Raw genomic sequence first — 25652 nt, 5'->3', positions numbered from 1 at the left:
AATGAAATCTTAGCTTCGTTGTTTTTAGTCATTATAGGTTCTAGTTCGGTATATACCCATTCAAGGGTACATAATATTCGTCTTGTCGAAAAAGCATTTTTATAGAAGTAATACCAAATTATCAAGAAATCTATATGGGAATTTTCACGTGGCGATTACAAAATCTAGCTAAAGTTCCTAATATTTCGAGATTCTTACGGGCGGAAAAAGAGAGCAACAGACAACCTTACGATCAAATCTATAAGGCTACAGTTTTTGATCTAGAATATACATTTACGTACTTTTAAGGGATGGATACCTGTCCATCTAACATCTAAACATTCGTGGTTAAAATTAATATTGCATATCATTATAAACAAAATAAACAGAACCGCCCGACATACTTATTACACATGCCATGTGTAACGCCTTCAAAATGCTGTGCTTTGTTAATTAATATTGTCGTGGAAAAAATTGTACGAATGAATAAGTGATTGAAAATGCCAGTTGAAAATAATACCATACATAATATACGTGACATACAGATAAGGGTTTTTGTAAACTGTCTATCGACATATTTAAATATTTGGCCTCTTTTGGAATTTTAATATTCGTTGAATAAAGGAGTATACTAGATTCGTTGAAAAGTATGTATCAAGTACAGGGAATCGTCCCAGACCCCGTAAAGTATTATTCTCATATTCTTAATTTGGATCAATGGCCGACTCGATTTGGCCATGATAGCTAGGAAGTTAAAATTAGGCATGCAAACTCCAGAGACATAGACGCAGCGCAAGTTGATTTCCAAATGTTCCCACGCCCACGAATCAGGCCAGACTGCCATGCCCAAAACTTTCAAAAATGTATTGGTGTTTTTTCGTTTTATTATTTGTCTTGTCACTTTCTTGTTGTATAACATTTTGGCCACGCCCCTTCGAACTGAAACAAACCGTTCAAAACTGTAACGCCCACTCTTTTGAAAAATTAAAAAACTTGTTTTCTTAAATAATTTTTTTCGCCATTTTTATCGATATGCAATTTAATTTTTAAAATTTCGCGTTCACTTCTACTAGTTGAGTAACAGGTATCTGATAGTTGGGAAACTCGACTACAGCATACTCTTTTGCTTATGTTGATTTGCAGCGAATTCACAAGGAATTGAATTTTAAATTTTATATTTATATATACGACACGTTATTATGTGCAGGATTGGTTAAGGAATTAATTGTATCGTAACTCTTAAAATATTTTTTTTATTTTACAAAGTTTTGTTGTAAAAAGGTTGCAAGGTTTAATAGAGACCGATAAAGAAAGAAAAAACCGAACGGATGTTATTAGAAACAAGGTGTAACAGGACGGCAAGATCATCCTGATGCGTAGGCAGCCCTTATTCTCCGACTAAAGGAAAAAGTCCGGTGGAGTCTGCACAACCAGTTTAATTTATTTGCATGGGGTAGTCGACATCCGACATGTGAATGCCTCAGTAGCCTTCGTTCTAAAAAATGTACACATAACGCAAGACATTTTTTTTATATGCGTCGTATAGCTGAAAAGTGTTGGGGTGACAGTTTTGAGCGGGTTGTAATGTGGGCGTAATGTGGGCATGGCAATAATCTTAAACAAACTTTAGCTGAGACATCTCGACATTTATACAGACTAACGGACGGACATTGCATGGTATTAATATTCCGTATGCGATTAAAGCCGTTTCCTTCTAACTGCTACACGGTGTTACATCGAATCTAGTATACCCTTTTATTCTACGAGTAACGGATGATTGCACTTTTTCGCAGCTAATTTCACACTAAACCGTTTTTCTTTTAAATGTATATTTGAAAATCTGAACACTTTATGGATTTCTTGTTTTGTGTGCTCTTTCGAATGTTAGATCGTAATCAACATTTCTGCATTTCTGGTTTAAGATTAAAATGTTAACATTTGATTCTTTAATTTCGTACCACGTACTGGATAGCCGCTTGACTGCGCCTTGAAAAGGTCCTTGGATAAAATCTCAAGAGCTGGCTTATAGAAGTAAATTGGAATAACGTGTTCGTTGACAAGGGTAAATAAAAAAATTTCCTGGTTTGATGTGCCTAAGAATACCAAACTACTTTAGTGAACGGCACAAAAGCACAGATTGGAATATCTAAATGTGGTCGAAAATAAAGAATAGTTAATTTGTTACTTAAAGTCTTCGATATATATGCAATTTTTAACATGTTTTCCTGCAGAAAATATCAGTTAAAGAAAATTTTGTAATACTAATCTGATACACCTCAGTTGAAAATTAAATTCTTCCAATATAATAATGTTATTGCGGAGGTCTACAGCGTCCGGCTGATGTTCCCGAGAAGTCCAAGTCCTTTTGCTCAATAATTGGGATGCGGTCGTCATATAACGTAGGAGCTTGTAAAATTATTCCGGCGGTCCCAACCACAACTGCCAACGTGAATATCCACAAAAAAAGTCTATCCAACACCATTGCAACGTATTTCCAATCCTCTTTAACCTTTTTAAATTAAAATATAAAACAATTAGTTAATAAAATATTTAATGACATATTGAAGTTTTTACAATTAATTTAATTTATATATAGCTACGTTAATTTTTTTGTCCCTGTTTATTGGATCGTCTCAATAGACAAAGATAATAGAATAAAGTCTATTATAGTCAGAATATAAATCTCTGTAAGGGTCATGCAACTCACAGTTAGATCTACAATAATTTAAGATTAAAGGTATGTAGTTTCTAGTGAATCTACTTGAAACAGAGAAGTTTAGACGTATAACCAAGTCCGGACTATCAACGCCACCACGAATAAGCTTACAAATAAGGACTGCATCCCTCTACGGTTAGCTGGGAAGGTAAATTAATTAAAAGTAGTGTTCTGGAATAGGGAGGTGATATAAAATTTGTATCCCAATTTAGACACCGCAAGGCAAACAGTAAGCAGTTTTTTTTAGACCGATTCAAGCGCTCTGAGTGATCCATACTCTAGAATCGGACGCACTAGCGAAATCTAAATCTAGTTTCCTTACTATAAGAGAAAGACTAGAGTCAGTGTATATGAGATCTGTTTGAAGATTATTTTTAAAGCCCTGTATTACGAAGAAAAATAGTTCCAATAGGTAAGTAGTTCTTGATTTGCTTGATTTCATATAATTGACCTACAAAGGTGCTAGAAGTGAGGAGTGATAACATTTTCAAAAAGCTAAGCCGACAATTTTGAGATTCCTGTGTTATTGCTTGCATCCTATTTGCTAGCTTTTTTATGGAAAGGAATCAAAAAGAATTCCTTTCATATATGGGGAACTGTGAAGATTCCAGCGATGAGATAAACAGTTTTAGTAGAGGCTTGCAAAATGCTTCCGCCTTGAATTTAAGCACACAGCCAGGGATTCCCGCGGGACCCGGCGAATATGCAGGCTTAACACGCTGAAGATCGTAAAGCAGTGAGCTTACGTTTAGAGTGAAACAAATATTAGATTCGACTTTGATAACGCGTAAGAGTATGGCTGTTCCGAATGAGGTAACGTTAAATACAACGGTTTAAAAAGGGTCTTGTAACAAGGTCTTGTATAAAGGATATACTGAGCACCTAAATATTTAAATTTTGTTTAAAGTGTGGACATTACATTTCCTCAGTGTGACAACTCTTTATTAAACCAAAGAGGTTTGTTAGCGATTGCCTGATTGAATCGGAACTCAAGAGTTAAAAAATGATTTTATTGCGGTATAGGAATAAGAGGATAAAAAAGATCGGACCAATTAAAGATTCAAGAGACAAACACGAAGCGCAAGCTTGTTGGCACGCCCACTCTAACGCCCACAAAACTGCCACGCCCACACTTTTGAAAAATGTAATGCTATACACATTCACATTTTTAATAGTCTTGAAAATTTCTATCAATTTTTCTTAGTTCTGCTCGCTACGAGTTACTAGCTCAGAGAAAACAAATTTATTATTTGTGTGAGAATTATTGTATTATTTTTTGGGAGAAGACAAAGTTTCAGAATAAAGTAGCTTTATTGGAGTATTTTACAGAGAATTCCTCCGATGATCGCCGTCCGCTGAACGGCGTTGCCCCTGCGACGCCTTCTTTAGCCTGTGTTTCCTTAACAACAGACCACGAGCCGGCTCGAATGGGCTTAGAATGTTATGAGGCAGGATGTATCGTCAACGGGTTAAGCCAACGCTCGGCCTGGGACCACCTTTGCCGACCACTGACTCCAATGACCCTTTCAATGACGCCAGGTCCTTGTTTCTGCACTCCAAGGATCGATCTGCTCGTCCTTCCTTCTGAGTCCTGCGTGTTTTTCACTGCCCGACACTTCCGCAGTGGTTTTTCGCTGAGCGTCATTTACTCCGTGCGTCCTCGCCTCGTGACCTTCTCCGTGCGTTCTAACTCACTGACCGTTTTCGGACTCCGTTCCGACTGCCTGACTGCGCGGCCGCGTACTCTCCTCTACTATCCTCGCGAACGCATGGCTCCTCGCGTGTTGTGACTGATTGCCTCGAGCTGCACTTACGCCGTCCCTTTATAGGCCGCGGGGATCGTTTTTTCCCATTTTACACGCGGCCGGCTCGGGTACAAGTTGCAACTAATTTTCCGTTAGATCACGATGCGTCCCCTTTGTGCGTGACCACACAAAGTCCGCATCGTTACCGTTCGACCTCCGTGCCCTTGGCCGGCTCGACTCCAAGGTCCAGCGCGGTACCGTTAGTGCAGGTCTCTCGGCTTTGCCGACCTGACCGCCCTTGACTTTTCTTGCATTCCAGACGTCTTCGCTGTTGCACCCTGCACCCGGATTTGTGGGGAGTTTTAAGACTCCTCACAACACAAAATTAAAACTTGCAAGCGAGCTGTTAAAAGTACCTCAAGAGAGCAGTCTGCACGCTTAGAGCTTTAGATTTTGTGTGGGAGAGCAAGAAAGTGTGTGGATTTTGATAAGAAATTATTAAAAACCTCCGCTGGTTTTGCAGCCACAAATATTATTATAATATTATAAATAATCAGTATGAACAGCCGAGTCGATGCGTCCACGTTCATGCTGATGTATTTCCGCCTGTCTCCGGAACTATAAAAGTCTGTTTTAGAAGAGTTTCTCTACCACTACAACACATACAAACAGCCCAAAACTACCGCGTTTTTTCGATTTATTATGTAGCCTGCAAATTTCTATCAATATTCCAGAAACATGTCGCTACCGAACCGCGCAAAAATGTCGCGCAAACTCTAATCGAAATTGGTGGCCTGGATGTGCAGCGAAACACTGGCCTACTCTATGTAAGGGCTTACATATCTAGTGAAATAAGAGCTAAAACTTACTTATTTCTTATAAGCATTTTATCAAATAATACCATTTAACTTACTTTTGTTGAGTCCTCTTGCATTTTTGTATGCTCTGCAATAAAGCGCACACAAAAACAGCTTTTGTGAATTTTAGGAAGGCATTTAGAGTGAGAAAATGCTGGATTGTTTAAAATGGGACTTTTCATCCCTAAGGATCCGATATCCATATCGGGGACGGCGGCTATTTCGTCTGAACTACAATGGGTGAGTGGCGGCACTGGGCCATGAACCTGGCAACTTCCTCCAAACGGTCCATTCGCCGTAATGCTAAAATAAAAGATTTTTTGATAACATTATACAGAAATAAGAACTGTAAGTAAATTTCATTAATTATTTTGATTTCGATTTTTGCCATAATATTATTTTACTTTTATACTTTTGAGGAATTAAAACTCAGCCATCTCCAGCAATAAGCAAGTGGGTAATCCGCAAAATGGTTTAAAAATAACGAATGCTGTAGTCGAGTTACCCGCTCAGTGAACGAGAAATTTCAATATACCACAAAAATTAACAAATTTCAAAACATTTTTCAAAAGTGTGGGCGTACCAGGTTTGAGCGGTTTGTGGACGTTAAAGTGGTCGTGGCAACATGGGCAACATGCGCTGCGTCTATGTCTCTAGAATCTGTTTGCTCAATGTTATCCATCTATCTTTTAAAGATTACAGCCGGAACCAGCGCGCGACTAATAACTCCAGAACGGAGAGTGCAGCCTCGCCCCTTATATTCAATTTGTCATTCGCTTCCGCTCTAATAAGCGCTTGTGATTCTAAGAAGACTGGATCAGTTCCACCAACATTTAGTTAGTTTTGTTGCTAATTGGATTTAAATAAATAAAAGCGTTGTTCTTACTTTAACTCCAATTCAAGTCAAATTCTTTTTATTTGTTATACTCGTAGAGTAAAAGAATATACTAGATTCGTAGAAAAGTATGTAACAAGTAGAGGGAAGCGTTTCCGACCATAAAAGGTATCTCTCCGAAATAATTATGATGAATGAACCTCGATCTCAGATACTTAAAATCAAGATTTAGCATGCAGCTTCCAGCACCACAAGTTTGTTTTCAAATTTTGCCACGCTCACTCTAACGCCCACAAATCGCACAAAACTGCCAAGCCCACATTTTTGAACCACGCCCACTCCAAATCCCTCACTTTGAAACAATTTTTAATTTTTTTCTATTTTATTCCCCAATATCTATCGATAGCCCAAAAAAAATTTCGCGTTCGCATTCACACATGCTGAGTAACGGGTATCTGATAGTCGGGGAACTCGACTATAGCATTCTCTCTTGTTTTTTCATAATTTCTATTGATATGCAAGTCAAATTTTCTCGTTCGCATTCGTGGTCTCTTTTTTTGTCCATTCCGGATCCTATAAGATGTGGTGCAGCTATCACTTCATATTTGTTTAGGGAATACTGCTATTAGAAAAGTTCTAGCATTCATAGATCGATGGTGCGGAATTAGGATTAGGAGCTGTCAGTGTGGAGCTTCCATGAAGATAAAAGGGATGTTTCTTGGCCACAAACATTACCGGTATAACGTATGTCACGAAAATGCGAGATATGTACGAATGGCTTTTGAAAACATACTTCGTAGCTGGACGCGATGTTACATCAAGAATTACATCTCATACATTAAGGCAAACTAATTCTCTCTGACTGCATTGTTATCAAAACATTCGCGGCTTATTGACCTAATAATAGTGGTCATAACTATTTTAAGATCACGCTGAAAAAGTTGAGGAGTTTTATAATCTTAAGTGCTTTTAGAATTCGGAGTTGCAGACAAGTTGTGACAAGTTCTATGGTCCACCTACATAAGTAAGCAAGTTTTGGAATTGCAGCGTGACCCTGTAAGGCGTCAGGTTGCGGTCAGTTCTACAGGGTGGCAAGTCATGGCCAACCAATAAAATAAGTAGAGGAAGATACTTGCTATTTTACGAAGTGCGGTGCCATTTGGAATATTCCATTTATAAAGAGATGTAATAGAGGGTTAAGAAAACTTAAAAAGGGGTTTCTGACGGTCATTGATCGATATGAACATGGAACATTAATATGTGCTTTCGAAAGACATTTTGAGGCTTGGAAAACTAAAATCGATCTATTAAATGTACCAACCTCCCCCAACACAAGTAGTTTTATATTCCACAAGTAATTAATAGCATAACTGTAATAGAAATAGCAAATAGGTAATACTTTCCTTTGCGATAAATCTTCCTTTGGCAGACTATTGTTGTATCCTGAAGACGCGAGTCGATCAATATTTGTCGCAGAATAGTAAGGATAAAAGCAAGCATGTGTGTCCTTCAAAAGTAATTTACTGAAAAAAAAAGATTCAATTATTGTAGAATTTGACATTTTTATACCCGTTAGTCATAGAATAATAAGTATGAAACAGGCAGAAGAAAGCGTTTCCGACGATACAAAGTGTTACAAACTGTTTTGCTTGATTCTGCTCGCTACTAGTTGCAGCGGCTAGCTCAAAGAGCTTATGTGTTCGTCTCACCAAATTTATGATTTGCGTGATTTCCCGACCAAGGAGAAGACAGCGTTTCAGATTAGAATACCTTTGTTGGAATATTTGACAAACGGATTTTAACCACTCAGGGTGAAAGTCAACAACATCACCTCCGAATCCAACACTTATATCAATGCGTTGCCCACCTTTCCCGTTCGATGCATACTCGTAGGAGCAGGTTTGCCCAGCGTATCTGAATATAAGAATGCACCATGCATCTTCCCTTAAATTTTATAATCAAGTTCTCGGAAATTTTCCGAACTCAAAGACGAGAACACACATTCCAACTTGGATTATAATTCAAATTCGGTTGTCCAACACAAAAAGTAGAAGTAGAGTAAGTTAAACTAGTTCTCTTAAATAATTCGCAACACAAGTAGAGAAAACCCTTTGACTTTGATTATAATTCTAATTCAGTTGTCAAACTCAAAAAGTAGAAGTGGAACTAGAAAACTAAAAGCAAATACAAAACAATAAGTCCAAAGGCAACATATAGAATAGAACGTTATCCATAATATCCTAAACCCATCCAACCTAATTTTAATCAATACATGCAGCCATTTATATCCACCTATACACAACCAACCTATGTGGCACGCAACAAGTTATTTCAAACCCAACCCATACATGAACATTCAACCAAGTATTCTCAAAAGTCCTTTCCAACAACATTACAATAAAATCCAAAACAACCATCTAAAAAAAGACTCCACATCTAAGAATTCTAACTTTCCGATTGACAAACGACTAAGACCATCGGACAGTGAAGAAACCAAAATGTCTATCGACGAATGTCATGATCATGGTTACATGATCAATATGATAAAAAAAAAATATATATATATAAAAAAAAATATATAGAAAACTTAATGATATAGCTATCCCTGACAGATATCCAATGCCAAACATGGACGAAATTCTTGGTAATTTAGGAAATGTCAATAATTTACAACCATCGATTTGGAAAAAGGATTTCAACAAATAGAAATGGACACAGAATCAATATCTAAAACTACATGCTCCACCAAAAGCGGACATTATGAATACACTCGAATGTCAGTTGGCCTTAGGAATGCACCGACTACTTTTCAAAGGTGCACGAATAATGTCTTTCGACCTTTGCTTAACACGAAACACTGTTTCGTGTATTTGGATGATATTTATTATTTCAAAAGTCAATGAAACTTCTACTAGTCTTAAATATTTTATTAAAATATTAATTACCGCATAGGTAACTGTGTGTTGACAATTAAAACTTCTTTATATTGCTGATATAAAAAATAATAAATTAAATAAATAGAAACACGAGAGAAAGCAATAGTCGAGTTCCCCGATTATCAGATACGTGTTACTCAGCTAGTGTGAATGCGAACGCGAAATTTCATAATTTTTCTGGGATATCGATAGATATTGGGGAATATAACGAGACAAAATTTAAAAATGTGGGCGTGTCAGTTTTCGGCGGTTTTAGGGCCTTAAGCCGTCTTTGTTTCTAAAATCTGTATTGTGAATCTCAATCTTTCTAGCTTTTATAGTTCCTGAGATCATGATATTCATACGAAAAGACGGACATGGCTAGATCGACTCGGCTATTGATCCTGATCAAGGATATATATCCTTTATATAGTTGGAAACGCTTCCTTCTACCTGTTACATACTTTTCAACGAATCTAGTATACCCCTGAACTTTATCAGTAACGGGTATAATTATGTTTCCTTTCTAGAGAGTTATTAATTTTCTAGTAATTTAATTTAATACTTTCACAAAATTTTTACCCCAGTGTGTTTATCGAGGAAAATGCATGTGATCTCTTCGAAACTTTACAAGAAAAGAACGTGACCGGAATTCGGATTCAGGGCAGTGAAATTGGCCGAGTGGCTAAAGCAGTTGCAGCTGGAGTGCAACCATTGGCATCACCCTATTTCCTATTTATATAATTAATGTGCCTACTTTACAGCAGAGTTATATATAAGGGTCAAAACGCTTCAGGCCCCGTTACAAAGCCCCGCCACTAAAATCAAACTATGGTATTTGTACCAGATACAATATTCCGCCTGACCTTAAGTCATTGAAGGTTGTCCTGACGCTGTAGGTCTTTCAACTCGTAATAGTAGTTACCCAACCCAACATCTTACCAACTCGGTCTTTAACAAACGAAGCTCCAAGCTTGTCATTATAACCCACTTGAAAACAACTTTAAGCTTTTGACAGGCTTAATCTTCATCATACGTTTTATAGCCTAAGAATGCCTAATCTGGAAAGAGTCCGGACGGTTGAACATGATGCACCGATCATCGAGCAAATTAAGCTTACAGAGCATATGTTGAACCCGAGGTAACCATATGGTGACCGTATAACATATAGTAGGAAAAAGTTCCAATATTAGAATGCACCGCTGAACGCAAAGCAAAACAAATCCTGCGTACGTAAGCCCTAATTGCTGCGATGACTGAACGATTAACACGTTCTGAAGCGTTAACTTTAGGGGCATGCACGGCAGGTAATAAGTGCATATAAGCATATTAATTAACTTTAAAAAACGTCTGCACGAAATTGGTAGACGTTATTCGAAACGATAGTTTTAGGCACCCTAAATGTCATAAAAAGTTCACTCTCGAGGTAATTAACTACTACCTCGCTATTTATTTTCTCCAAAAAGACATTTTGAAATGTGATCGAGCACTATAAAGAAACCAACCGAAAAACCTCGAAAATCAATGAAGAGCCGCTGGAAAAACCACTGTGTGTCTGAAGTTTTTTCTAACGGAGGTCTAAGAGAGGAATTCGACGGCTTGGTGGATTTGCGCACCTCGTAATCGTTGACCTGGTAAATAATAATACCGCTTTATTCTCTCAATGGTCTTATGTATCCCACCGTGCAAGCATAACTCGAGGATTTTCATTTCATTTTAATTTTCGGGGTATCCATAGCTTCCAAGCCAATTCATCATAAAGAGTTTGACCCGTTAGGTGGTCTGCTTTCCTATACACTTGTAGGTCAGAAAAATTCACCTCGTTCGCGCTGACGCTGTGGATTAAATCGCTCGAGATTAAATCGACATGCAGACCGACTAGGAGATCTATCATATAGCAACAAGTTCTTACTTTCTATACCATCCGGAAAGGCGCATTAAACTCGGAAAGTTGGTGATCGCTGCTACTTTTTCAGGGTATGTGCGTATCCCGCCGTCATCAACATCAATTATATGAGTTTGCAACGCTTTGCCAGAATGTTATTATGCACCTTGAACTAAGAGTTTGGCGCTTCTGTACGTCCGGCAGGCGTTTCCCCTAGTTTCGGAATGTTTCGATGAAGCAGAAGAAAAAATTTTAGCTTGCTGCTACATCTAAAGAACTGGACATATCGACTTTACGCGATATAGGCATTCGAAGGTGTCGGCTTGTATTGCAGCCTCGACGTGAAGGCTTTGAAGTTTTTGCACACTTAGCACAACTTGGCTTGTACGTGTTGGGAACTCCACAACCATAACAAAAAGCTCTCCGTTCTGCTAAACAGTCCTCGTATCTGTGGTCTTCTTTCCGACAGTTCCACCATATTAGAGAGAATATCTCAATCCCCTACTCTGCTTCAACTTTGAAATAATTTGCTCTTCTGATTCCTGAGCAAGTTCAGACTTTTCTTTACTTCATCTAAGAAGACCTCGAGTCTTCGGTAAGTTTCTCTTAGCTCCGACACGGTTTGAATTTCTACGTTGAGAATCTCATACCTAATCTCTGGACGTAAATTATTCTTTAAGACACAAACAAGCTTTCGAGCAGAAACCGGCATGTTGGCACAAAATAGCGAAGTTCCCTTCTAAGGTCTGGTGGTTGAGGCCCTCCACTCTATATATGGAGTTGCCCTTCAGGATCTGACGACCTAATTAGGTTATTCAAATCGGATACCACACTTCTCAGTGAATTAAGTGACGCCGACTGGTTTAAACCTACGTTTTCATGTTGGTTTCCCCTATCTCTTTCGTGGAGCCTGGCTTGACCAAAGGCGAATGAGGTCTTACTTCTTCATCCGGATTCGGACTCCACTGAAATCTGAACTAACCCATTTAATTTTTCCGACAGAAACGTGAGCAATCTTCGCTCTATATGATATGTGGTTGCTCCGGTCATCGCGGTAGGGTTGGCTTGCATCAGTTGTTTCGCCGTTGCTTTTACTTCTACCACGTCGGTTCTTCTCCTATCATGATGGTTCTATCGTAACATCTTCCGAAATCCAATCCTTAGAACGCGCTTGCGGACCAACCGGCCTGACATTTATCGTTCCCCTTAAAAGTACTATCAATACACTTCTTGGGAAATTCATGTTGACATGTTGTCACGTACATGTCCACACCAACTTTTATTTCTGTTTCGCACACCGGGCAAACCGGCGCTGAGGCACAGATTGGAGATCAAATCATCTCGAAAAAGAGAAAAAGATAACGATAAATTAAATGAACTCTATCAATCGTTTCTAAACACAATAAAGTATGGTACCACTTAGCTTAGCAAAAATGCTAAATTCAAAATATTCAAAAGATACTAATTAAACTCTAAGCTAGATGTCTGGCCAGTCGAGGGGTATTAATTTTGTTTACCGAAATTTTCTAAGGTAACAGGTCATAAAACAACTGTAATCGGTATGAAGGTTAATTGCGAAAACATTCCGGACAGAGTGTAGTTCGAGAACCACTCGTATTGTTTTCCAAGGATACGCTTTACAGATAATACAACTTCCTTTAACTTCGAATGGATATGATATATAGCATATAACCTAGTAAATGAAGTGAGGACAGCCCTAGACAAACTAGGAGCTGTCAACAAACTCACAATAAGGTGGGTCCCGGGACACAACAACGTCACAATGAGCTAGCGGACAACCTAGCCAGGTAAGGGGCAGAGAAACCACTAATTGGGCCCGAATCCTTCTGTGGTGTTGGTCACCACAGAGTGCGGGGCTCACTGAAGTCACTAGTGGAAGAAAAACGTCTGTCATTCTGGGAACACCCACCAGGACTTAGGCAGTCTAAGATTCTCCTCCGTGAATATAACCATAAATGGTTCAAGACCTTAATGACACACGGGAATAACACCGTGCGCATTTTGATTGAACTTCTTACTGGGCATTGCCGACTTCACAGCCATTTGCACAAAATTTCTGGAGGAGGAGAGCTCTGCACATATTAAATGTGATTTCATGGCACTTGCCATCAAGCGGAACAGACTCCTGGGCATGTATGTAGTCCCACGGGAAACAATTGCAGCCCTGAACCCCAATAAAATTCTGTCATTTTTACAGTGCATTGGACTTCAGAGGGATCTTTGAGTCATGAAGGGGTAGTTCAATTGATCCGACTGGGTCGCAGTACACCTATAAACCCACATAATAATAATACCTCAAAGCTTATAAATTAAATTAATAAATAATTTTGTCATGTTTAGTTTGAACTCCTTTTAAGATTATAATTATTTAATTTATTAATTATTTTCCGTTCTAGAGAGTTAATAGTTTACTAGTAACAAAATGTAATAATTTCACAAAATTTTATCCCAGTGTATTTATCAACAAGCGTTGGCAATATGGCACTCGCCGAATGATCGTACCTATGGCCTTTTATAGAAATAATGCGTACTCGCATACTATTTTTTTGATTATATTTCAAGGGATAATCTCGGGGTTAGTGTCGATATGTTGAGAACATGGACTCGGTCACGAGTTTAAAACTTAAATCTGCCTTTTGGCCAATTTTACGGACATGGCCGTCTGCACGGATAACACTGGAGGACTGCACTCGCACTATTTATTTTACAGCCTTCGTTACCTAGAATATACTACAAATTTCATAAAAGCCCTCGTTGATACACTGGACGGGGTGCTCCGCTGGTTAAGGTACTCCACTGGACAAGGTGCTCCGCTTCTTATCCGCAATGCTTGTCGCGCTTTCCTAAGCGATGTCGCTGCTGCTGCGGTGTCCGCTCCTGCTGGAGCGCATGGTCCGTTGATTCCTCTGCTGCCGATCGCATGGGAACGCTTCGCCGTCTTTTCGCTGCGTCTGAAGGGGTGCTCCCTTGTGGCACACAAGAAAAGGCGCTGTCATGCTTAATATAATATGTAATGCTTACCTTGCCTTTCGCCAACCCAACTAAAACAAGAATAGTTTTTCTTATGTGGCAAGGAGCACCGGACCTAGAGCAGTGAATGACAACCCAGGTGACAACGAAGGCAATCAACCCGATGATTAAAAAACCAATTCAGGTCATTAAAAATAATATTACTTGGGAAGTTGTCGATATTCAGAAACGACTTATCCGACGAGACCTTCCCTCAAGTGTCCAGAATGAGCTCAATAGGAATTTTAATAGCCTTAGCTATGGAATTCGGATTGGATCTTTATCAATACGATTTCAACAGAGCCTATTTAAATGGAGGTATCGAAGAAGAGCTCTAACACAGTGTCCCACTTGAATTCCAAGAAGTATTGACAGCAAATGTCAAAATGATAAAAGCCTCTATATGGCCCAAAGCAGAGTGGACCCGAATTCTGTCGCAGTTGAAGAATTAATTATCCAACAAATTCCAGATAAATGATTAGGGCCAACTGTAGTATTGTTTGGGCATTGAATTTAAACAAAGAGAAGACAAGACACGGTACATCATGGGCCAATCGAAATATTTAGCAACGCTCGAAAGCAAAAAGAGGAAAGTTTGATAGGAGCCTTAATGTGGTTGGCATTTGCATTTGCAGTGAGCGCACAAATCCAATATAATACCAATTTCGGGAAACAAAATTAGATTGCCGGCAAAAGAATATTACGCTTTTTAAAAGCCACTCAAAACCATTAATTGCTTTCTAATCTAAGTGGTCAAGACCTAGTAGGATACTCAGATTCTGACTGGGCCGCCAACATTGACGATCCCAGATCTTTCACAGGTTTTGCACTTTGAGAAAGTCGAAGTAAAAAAAGCGGAGTACATGCCTCTGTCTGACTCCTCAATGAATCGGTCCATCTTAAAAGCATCCTAGAAGAATTTTTAGTAAACTGAAGACCCACCATTTCATCACATCACTACATCTCAACCACCGAGATGCCAGCAGACATATTGTCGAAAGGATTTGGGCCCTCAATGCCCAACACCTATAAGACATCAAGTCGATCAACAAGTTCCCCTCAATTGGGAAGTATTCTAAGTACAATAGCAGCACGTCGATCTTCACGACACATATCGTGTACCCCGATATATATCGGGTTTATTGTTTTCGCATAAGTGTAATCTATAAGTTCTGTTCCTTTATTCATAATGTGGAAAACCAAAATCACCTTAATTCTTAAATAAAATACTTTTTAAAAATGTTTCGATTTTTAATATTTTTTTTTAGTCTTTTAAATTTCTGTTGATTTGCCAAAAAACTTAATTTTGTTATTTGTCTTTCAATTTCTTCTTTTCTATTTATATCGATATATAAAAAAACATTAAAGCCACATACCTTCTAAGACATTTCTCTACCAGGAAGAACAAGGATATCGCAAAAAAATTATACTTCATTTCCAAGATAAAAGACTAAACAGAGCCAAGAGTCGAGAACTGTAGCAGATGCATTATTGTTAATGCTTAGGCGGGTAAGATGGGTAAGGTTATGTACCACATCGATCACGTCGGTCCCATGGAGACGAAATCCAAGCGCTATGATAACTATTAACCTGCTTCGAGAAGCAAGCCGTTCATTTCGGAAACCCTCGCCGTACAGTGTCTAATAGATGCACTGCTTTTACATCCTTGGCGTACTAGTCGAAAAAATTCGCAAGATCATCAAACCAATTCTTGCGAAGTTGAGCTATGACAGCCCTGTTGCTTGGTATAAGTACGATAGAAGAGTTCAGCAAAGCATTAATAATACTTAACCAAGAAGCACGAAGATCACGCCGTTTAAGCTTTTAACATGAAATGGTATGATGGAATTTGAACTAGGTAGGCTTTCTTCGCGGAAAACTCGAAGTCGTTTATGCTATACGCCAACCCTTAGTACTCGATACTGGATAGGAGTAGTAGCTGTGTAGAGAAAACCGAAAGAATAGCAATTAAAAAGAACAGTGTAATTTGAAAAGCGCAAACATAAACTTTATGTTTATACTTATCCTAATAAAACTTGTACGCGTTTATTAATATATTCTTACACTAATGCATTCCCGAGGCGCAACATTTTAATTGCTTAGCTACCGATGGTTACAATTCGTATCGCGACAGCAAGCAATAGAACAGAATAATAATTTACGTTCTTTTTAACGAATATGGTATACCCCCATGCTCTACTAATAACGGGTATGAATACTATTTCTATGAGCAGTTCGAGTTCCATCAAAATCTGCAGAAGATCGAAGTCAGCATTTTTTGTACTTTGAAAGAACAAAGCTGTATATTCACTGACAATTTTTTAAATATAATTTATTTATAAAATTTCTTACCTTGTTTCAAAGTTGTACGTCGGTCTTTTAATGAATAAAAACGCTGGCAAAAAGTCAATAAAGACGCGCTTAACCCAGGGTGCCATTTTATGAGTTTGAGGTGAACGAAAATGAACGTTCAAAACAACAACCGTCACGCAGATACTATAAAAAATGACATGTTAAATTTGATTTATAATATAATTCAATATTACCTGATAGACACAAGTATCATGGCAAATATGAGGTATTTTCCCAGCAACGGAACAACCAGTGACGTTGGTGGTATAATTTCAACCACCAAAAGAAAGAACACATGAAGACTAATGAGAATGGAAATAGATAGTGTGACCTGTAACGGCAATTTATATATGTATTTTAGTTTTTAAAGTTCTTTGTGAATTTATTTTAAATTACCTTTTCTCCACTATCCGATGGGAGGTAAAATGTTAATACGGTTAAAAATGATATTCCCATGCACGGTATTATTATATTAACAGTATAAAAAAGCGTCTTCCTTCTCATTGTTATATTAAATGTGATGTCCAAGTATGGCTCGTCGCAACAAGTATAAAACTTTTCATTCCTGCAAAATGTTATTTTGTATTTTACTATTTTTGTTTTTCTTGTTTATTTGTAGCTATGGTTTCTCCTCTAAAATTTTACATTTTATTGTGCGAATGTTAAAATGACAGCTTAAAATGACTGCCACACCCACACTTCTTGAACATTTTTTCACATTTTTATTAGTGTTATAACAAATTATTAGTATTATTTATTAGTCCGCTTTAACGGATATCTAATAGTTGCTGAAGTCGACTATAGCATTCTCTTTTGTTTTCCGTTTATTTTTTGAATATTCCATTGGCATCCATATATGTGACATCTATATCCGGCCTATATACTGTTAACGACCTATAAACGCCTATATTAGAACGAAGCGGTAAAAGGCAATTTTGCGTAGAAATGGACACACTAGAATGGCCATATCGATTCGCCGGTATAATTAGGACAAACAATAGACCTTAGCATTGGAATTCGGATCAGACACCAAATTTAGGGAGTCGCTCCTAGCTGCGACAATTGGTAAGACATATAGTCGGGTCTCGCAACCGCCAGCAGCACCTAAATTTATGCCCAGTTGTTGTCAACATTGGAAAAAAACAATTAGTCCACAGCACCTAAGCTTTACCTGGGAGGTGGAAAAGAGCATGGGAGTAGCCGGTGGCACCGAGTAGGTGCTCCTGGAAAATCTCAACATTTTCCGGGTCGCGGCGGCGTGGTGGAGACAGGAGCGGCCATGGGGCAGGTCAGGGTGCGAGAACTTGGCAACGAACCTTCTCTTCATTACTTCCTCTCCTGTCGTCGTCGTTGTTTTCTCTTGCTGTCGCCAGCTGATCTCGCAGTCAGCTGGGATAGAAGTGCTGGTAAACGGTTAAAGCTCCCCGGTCTGGCAGCGCTGGTCGTATGCATGAGTCCCCAATCACAGGTGGCGCCTTTTCTCGGTGCATGCACTCACTGACAAAAGCTACATGCTACGGAAATCGCCAAACGATCGGTTCACCGGTCCTATCATACATTTATGGGCGGCTGACGGGTTCCCATGCCATGGAAACCCGGAGATAGATCCATAAACGAGCAGTAGAAGCAGAACAAGAGGGTAAAAAGTCAAGGAGCAGACCAATAGCCAACCTCTCCGCTTAGGCGGCACACTTTAAATCCGGGGCTCTGGCGACCGAGCTGGAGCGGTATATCTCCCACCGTCGCAACTTTTCCCTGCTCACCCTCCCCTTAGTCCACGGTGCGTCTAACCCAAAAGTGGGCGGCTACGTGGCCTGCGCCTGCAGCGAAATAAAAACCCATTCAGCGTCTGAGCCAAGTTGGCCGGCAGCATATCCATAACCCGGCGAACGGTATAAAGCCGCAAATCTGGCAGGAGGTATAAAATGCACAACCTATGCACGGATTCTGGAGGCCCTACCAAACATTCCTCCCAAACCCGCCCCGATGGCGTCACACTAGGTCGTCGGGCCAAGAAATGTAACAAGTGCTCATACAACAGAAGCTTGGTGTTCGGGAATAGGTCAAAGGTCCTAAGGACCCCACCCCAGAACCCAAACGATGGCACCTCCAAGAGGTCACTAGAAGCGACATCCCCCTATCAGAGCCCAACCAGCAAAGCGAGTAAAGACCCCCTAGCTAGAAATCGAGGAGATGGGAGCAATCCTGGACGACCGTCTCACGAAGGTCAACTACAACGAGGTGAGGAGCATTAATCTGGCAATGAAAAACTCATTCGCCAGATTGAAGAAGCTCCAACTGAAGCCGCGCACAAGGCTGCCGGAGGCGGAGAATTCACAAGTCGGCCGATCCGCAAGAAACGATGGTAGCCAAAAGACCACCCCTAAGCGCCCCTCCGGCTACGAAGAACCCAGTACGGGCAAGGATAGTCCCAAACCAAAGGATCGCACGGCGCTGTCCGCGAAGAAAGTGCAGCAATCCGACCACCAGAAGGCAGCGGGACCCCAGCGCCTACCTAAGGCTCCGCCCCACGCCCAGCGGGAAGTAAGCCACAAACCAGACTGCAGCAACGAACGCCCGAACATCGCAGGAAGAGACCGCCGAGGGAGAGGTCTGATGATGCGCTGGTTATCACCCCATCAGCTGCCTTACCGTACAGCGAAGTGCTGTCGCTGGTCACAAGAGGGCAGGACGCCAGGCTCAGGGCCATCAGAGAAAACGTAACAAGGGTTAAAAGGACGGCCAAAGGCGAACTGCTACTCGAGCTACGTGCCTCTACCCAAGACTTGACGCTGAAGCTCAAGGTGGACACGGGAGTGGTGCTCGGAGACCGCGCATGCTTTCGCGCTTTTTTGATTCGCGACCTAGACGAGCATACTTCTGAAGACGAGCTGAGGAAGGCCCTGGAGTCCCAGGCAGAGATCCCAGTAGTTGGTGGCAACCACGGAGCTCCGACAAACGCAGTATGGAGGGAAGACTGCTGTAATAGCAGTTTCAGCTAATATGGCGGATCCAGTGATCAAGCGTGGCAAGCTGAGGGTAGGATGGTCCCAATGTCTGATCATGGAACTAGAGCCCCGACAAACATGCTTCAATTGTATGGAGGAAGGCCACATAGCGATACACTTTAGAAGCGCCGTAGACAGAAGCCAGTTCTGCTTCAGATGCGGGAAGTTTAACCACCGATTTCCCAACTTACTGTAAACTTTGTAACGTTATCATAGGTCCAAACTTGAATATTTGTAATATATGTAGTAAGTTTACTTTATGGTTTAATGACCATTGTTTATAGTACACTTTATATTGTTTAATGACAATAGTTCTTGCTTATTATTATTTAATTGTTTGATGACAATTGTTTAGCTCTAGTTGCATAAGTATATAGCGCGATTGAAAAACTCGTGACTGCACTCGTTCACCATTCTACTCCAACTGCTTCTTTTGTTTTTTCCGTTAATAAGCGTTGCCACTGCGCGTTAGTCTCTTGCTCTCTGTTTCATCGTTCATTTTAGTTCCCTGATCTGGTTCATTTCCCACATACATATGCAAAAAATAGACTTTGTACCATTAAAACATTTTTTCTATCCTATTAATAGGTTTCAGTAAGGAAAAAACTAATTTAAATTGTAAATTAAACTAAACTAAATGTTTGAGATGCTACCAAAGAAAAATGGCTTTTCTTTTAATAATAATTTTATCAGCTCAAAAAAATTGTATATTTGCAATTGCTTAATTTGAATTCGTACACAAACAACAGCAAACAGCTGTTTAAGCTATTTTATAGTTATTTTTACCTTCCTGTTTCGTTTCAGCAGCAGTATGAAAACATTCGCGATAACTTTTGGCGACGCAAATCGAAAATTTGTCAAATCTGAGGTGGAGCCAGAAATAAATTTTCAATTTTTTATAAAATATCCAAGTGACAGAATGATCTTGTTGTGATGTGGAATAAACATCATTAAACCACTAAAATAAAATCTGATTTGATATAAAAAAGGCATTTACTTTTCATTTCGGCCCGACAAAAGTGCCCGTTTTACAAATCGAAAAAAAAATTTGCGAATACGAAAACCGGAGCTCCGATTGTTCTATTTCAAATCGAAATCGTAAAATCCCGAGAGACGCTTAATGAAGCTCCAACAGCGAGAATTTTTTCTTTCAACGATTTTTCTTTTTCTAGTAGTAGTAGAAGTATATAGTAGTTGGGGGTTATCTAGATTAAATATGGAATTATTAAAGACTTGGAATGCCTAATATTAATTCTTAAGCTTTAAATTTATAAGTCTCATCGAAACAAAAAGTAGTTCTGATCAAATGCATTAATAAAATGGGAATGTTTTCTTCTTATAATTAACGGGCAACATAATAAGTTAATAAAATTATTTACCTAACAGCTGGAACTTCAAGAATGTCCCATTCCACAGACATATAAAATTCAGATAGGTCCACACCCACAGCAACAACGTTGCTGCCCTGTTGTTCATCCATGTGCCTCAGATCAACCTGGAATAAGTTATAGCATTATTTTTAATATAAATGTATGTATATGCGTTTATTTTACAAATTTATTTCTATGCTCAGTAATAAAATAAAAATTTTATATTTATTAGTGTATATTTTTTAATGTAAAAAGATCTAAAAAAATATATATAAGCTTGCGTCATACGGTAATTTACAACACATGCAACAAAACCTTATTCAGGAAAATTGTAAGAATTTGTATTGCTTATATCGCTCGTTTTTGTTAAAATAATTGTTTATATCAACAAAAAAATTATGGATAGGTCAATAATTAATTCCATTGTTTAAATTGCACGTAGTAAACGTAACTGACATAAAAGCGAAACAGAAACATAGCTTTAGTATCGTAAAATAAGTCGAGTTTACGTAGAAATGTTTTTTGAAAATGGTGGAGTTTTGCGTATTTTAAAATATCAAAGAGCTTGCAATTGTTACCAATGTTGCTTATATTCAAAAAATGCTACAACAAACAGCATGACCTAATAATATAATAAACCTAATTGATCTAGTGTAGGTACTATATATATCCTATTTCCGGTTGATTTAGTACTTCAACCATCAATTAAGGAAATATTAAACGAAAACGAGAGAACACGCAATAGTCGATTTTGTCTCTCGTTACGTAGTTTGGAAGAGTTCTTGCAAGGAATTTCAACATTTTATTAGTATACCGATAGCTACAACATTTGTAGCATATCGATTTTGTCATGACTGTCTGAATGAACGCTGTGATCTCGGCAACCATAAGATCTACAAAGGTATTCCATTCCAGTTCTAGAGACGTAGACGCAGCGCAAATTTGCTCTAGCAGATTTCCACACCCACTGTGGGCGAATAACGCATTGTTTTTTATACCCCTAACTCATAGGGTGAAGAAGAAGGGTATACTAGATTCGTTGAAAAGTAGGAAACAGGCAGAAGGAAGCGTTTCCTGATCAGGACTAATAGCAGGTCGATCTGTCCATGTCCGTCCGTCCATCCGTCTTCCTGTCCGTATGAACGTCGAGATCTCAGGAACTATAAATGCTAGAGTTGGGATTAAGTTTACAGTTCGCAGAGACACAGACGCAGCGCAATTTTTTTGATTCATGTTGCCACGCCCACAAACCGTTCAGAACTGCCACCCCCACACTTTTGAAAAATGCGTTGATATTTGTTCATATATTTATTTGACTTGTAAAGTTTCTTTCGATTTGCCAAACAACTTCTTGCCACGCCCACTCTAACACCCTACAACCGCCAAAACTTTCACTTCCACATTGAAAAATGTTTAGATTTTTCTTCGTTTTATTGTTTGGCTTGCAAATTTGTATCTGTATACCAAAAACACTGTGGCCACGCCCCTGCTTCCACCTGCAAAATACGCAAAACGGTCACGACCACACTTTTAAACAATTTTTAAATTTGTTCTCATTTTATTCCCCAATATCTATCGATATCCCAGAAAAATTACTCAATTTCGCGTTCGCATTCACACTATCTGAGTAATCTGATAGTCGGGGAAATCGACTATAGCATATTCTCTCTAGTGTTGATATAAGATAAGCGTCGAGACGAACATTTCTTTCCAAAACTCAAATTCGAATATCGGGTGACTACATCCTCCGACGCCAACAGAACTGTGGTTCGTCACTTCCGCGATACCCTCTTTTGCCACCACCAGCACCAGAGGACCGGTCCTTCCGCATTCTAATGCGGAAAAATAGAGGCCTCCGCATATACACCCTAAGCAACAAAGTAACGCGAGTCCAACTTAACATGACATTCGTCGACTCAATAAAGAATAACAGCGACAAACTCATTAAAAACATCTCTGTTGTCTGCAGACAAAGTTATCTGCTAAAAGCCGAGCAATCAGTCTGAGCCTGTTCAATTCCTCAGGTGCCAGTAATATGGGCACATTAAGGATTACTGCAAACGGTTAGAATCACCCAACCTCGGAATGTAATCTCGGACCGTACATTTCTAAATGCTGCCAACACTGAGGCAGCTCTCAAGCAGCCAATTTCCAAGGTTTCAAAAAATATATTCAATTCAACTTGAAAAACACCTCCTTCAAGTATTACACAAACCTTTAGCAAGCAAACTTTTGCGAACGTAGCCAGGACCAATAAAAAAAAAGCAGAACAAAAAATAGCAACAGGCTTCCTTCGGTCACCAGCAGAAATGATGCTTGGTTCCTTAGTTGGAAGAGCTCTTCAATAGACTCGACAGGATGATGTCGATTATGTCCCTCATGCAAGCGATCCATCAGACGCACCCTTCCCTCACCTTCTCACACAATTTCTAAATTTAAGATAGCAGACTGGAGTGCCAACAGAAAACCCCTATAAGGTCTACAATACTCGAATACTAACCTACATCCTACATCGGCATCCTACATTTGCCTTCGAGCCTACAGGTAAGTGGAGGAAACATTTCATCACTTCGTAAGAAAATACCATGGCTACAGTTGATTGGAACGCAAAGCATAGAAGGTGGGGCAACCACAACATGTGTGCCAAAGGCATGATTTTGTCTTCATAGACATTGTAGCTACTAGAAGCTGCCAGCTAACCCTTCTGTGTGAGCGCCACTCCCAGCGCCATTGGCTTTGGCTTCTCAAAGGGCTTCAGACAGCAACAGCTATAAGTTAAAGCTCTGACTTAGCTTTCGTCTGACCATATCCCTTCAATCAACCCCTACACACATCGAAGATGCCGTCGTGCTGAATATGCCCAACAACACTAGCGACGAACTGGATCCTTTAGTTGACTCCTTCACTGCTATTGTCGTTAAGACTGGACTACGGGCTACACCACCACCGCGCCAAGAAAGTCCAAAAAGTATTAGAGGACCAATACTAAATTCTGAGGCAAGAGCACTTTTGAACCTCAAAATGAGAATAAGGAGACAGTTCATAGCATCAGGCGATCCTGAAACTAAGCAGTCCCTCTTAGTGTCAAAAACAAACTTCGACGGATGCTTGGCAAAATCCACATGAAAACCTCGATACCCTGACAACAGCAGCGACTTTTCGGTCTGTAAGTTAACGAGTGTGGCAGTCGCTCTACCAATCGCCCGTACAGCGACACATAGTGTAAGCATTTGCTGAGCATTTGTTCTCCACCGTCACCCCCTTCCAACTGATGGAAGACTCCCACCGAGAGGAAACTCACAAACCTTTCGGATGACTTCCACCGAGAGAAAGTAGCAAACCTTTCACCCCATTAGACATAAACCCTTCAAACTAAAGAACATCAGATTGATGGAACTGCAGCAGGTATCAGTCTACAACCACAACATCAATTCTTTTTCAGGAAGTCACATGGTTGCCCAGAACAAGTTCACCGTCTTGTCAATCACTTAACGAACTGCTTTAAGTCCAAGTTCTATATGGTGGCAGTCTTTTTGGACTTTAAGAAACAAGGTATGGCACGAGGGGCTTTTGTACAAAATGAAAGCTATTCTTTCAGCACCCCATTACACAATTCTGAGATAGTCGTTTGAGCTTGCTGGTCATGAACGCGGGTGTTCCCCAAGGAAGTGCACTTGGACCCTTTCCGTACACCCTCTACACAGCAGATATGCCGGTTCCGTCCAACAGTGCTCCCTGGGCTAAGGTACATACGGTGAAGTCACAGCTTTGCTTGCATCCCACAAGTCACTGCAAACGGCCACGAATGCAGTACACGAATGGCTGAACGACATTAAAGTCTAGGCAGCCAAGTGGAATACAGCTATAAACTGCTAAGGCCGCTTGTGTGACCTTCGCTAACTTACAATGGTGGGATGAAATGAAACGTTACCTTCCACCTGAATCGAAAACTCATTTGGAAGGCCCATATCACAGCAGTGAAGACATAGTGCCTTTAAAAGCTACAAAAGCTGGCCCCTGCGGTGAAGTAAACTTTAGCTCTCAACAAAAGTCCCACTATTCGCGCCGATAATAAATCTGTTCATTCATACGTGCTCCTCGGCTTGCATGCGGACTTCCTTGGAATGTCTTCAATTACGCTATTCTAGTGAATCCCGGATAACTCTGATTGGTGATCAGATCACAGCATCCAATATGCACCCATACGCATTGACGTCTACAGAGGACGCACCCCATTGATTTCCCTTCCCGGTTTTTTTGCTAAATAACTTTTGAATGTAACCGAGTTAAGTCTCTTTGTACCATACTCTGACTTACATTATCTCCGTCCGCTTATGTTCAGAAGGCACTGAACAATTCCGACGCAAATAGATTTAAGAAAAAGGGATTTCGTCACGGGAGTGTTTCCAGTATGTATATATGTATAACATAAAACTTACTTACAACGGGAACAACACAATAAAATGATAGATTTTTTTTAATTTCGACGAGTACATCTCGATTCTTGCAGTATCTTCTATTATGGTGAAAGGATAATAATAGTACAAGCCGAATTGACTGCCTTATCATATTCTCAAAGATCTCTAAGAAGCAAGCGCTGGTAAAAATCTCAAGCCGCTTGGAGTAGAAACCGCGGCCTAGTTAAGCGGCTGTGATCAAAATCAATTATATGTATAGAGCACATAGAAAGGAAACACTTCTGCATAGTGAAATCTCTACATTTAAACGAAAGTAAATATTTTGGAGTAGAAAAACTGGCGTTCACCGTGCCTATCGGCCAAGCCAAACGTGAACATTTTTCGGGAGCCGGACAACTGCACCTCGTCAAACAATTAACCTAAATATATCATTAGAATATACCATTCTAATGACAAGTTGGACAAATATCGAACTTCGCGGGCTCAAATGTCAGTTCGGTGTAAAATGCACGCTTTTCAAAAAGTCATAAAACATAAATTGC

General features: G+C 39.7%; 1 protein-coding gene across 9 annotated transcripts in view; it reads right to left on the bottom strand.

Moving 5' to 3' along the window:
- Positions 1–2156: 2156 nt before the first annotated feature.
- Positions 2157–25652, bottom strand: part of LOC117141681 (acetylcholine receptor subunit alpha-like) — a 74684-nt gene continuing 51188 nt past the window's right edge. For 7 of the 9 annotated variants that reach the window (XM_033305278.1, XM_033305277.1, XM_033305279.1 and 4 more), the window contains 7 exons: positions 20702–20817; positions 16711–16879; positions 16509–16645; positions 16315–16458; positions 7536–7655; positions 5354–5600; positions 2157–2488 (listed from right to left, as the gene is read on the bottom strand). In XM_033305278.1, the coding sequence (XP_033161169.1) occupies positions 2291–2488; positions 5354–5600; positions 7536–7655; positions 16315–16458; positions 16509–16645; positions 16711–16879; positions 20702–20817 (1131 nt within the window). In that variant the 3' untranslated portion in view covers positions 2157–2290. Of the gene's footprint in view, positions 2489–5353; positions 5601–7535; positions 7656–16314; positions 16459–16504; positions 16646–16710; positions 16880–17485; positions 17586–20701; positions 20818–25652 lie in introns of those variants that run through there. The other 2 variants (XM_033305286.1, XM_033305285.1) reach the window with 2 other exon arrangements.

Source organism: Drosophila mauritiana, chromosome 3L (assembly GCF_004382145.1).
Source record: "Drosophila mauritiana strain mau12 chromosome 3L, ASM438214v1, whole genome shotgun sequence".
NCBI lineage: Eukaryota > Metazoa > Arthropoda > Insecta > Diptera > Drosophilidae > Drosophila > Drosophila mauritiana.
The sequence above is the reverse complement of the archived record's forward strand: the minus strand, read 5'-3'. Positions and strand labels throughout refer to the sequence as shown.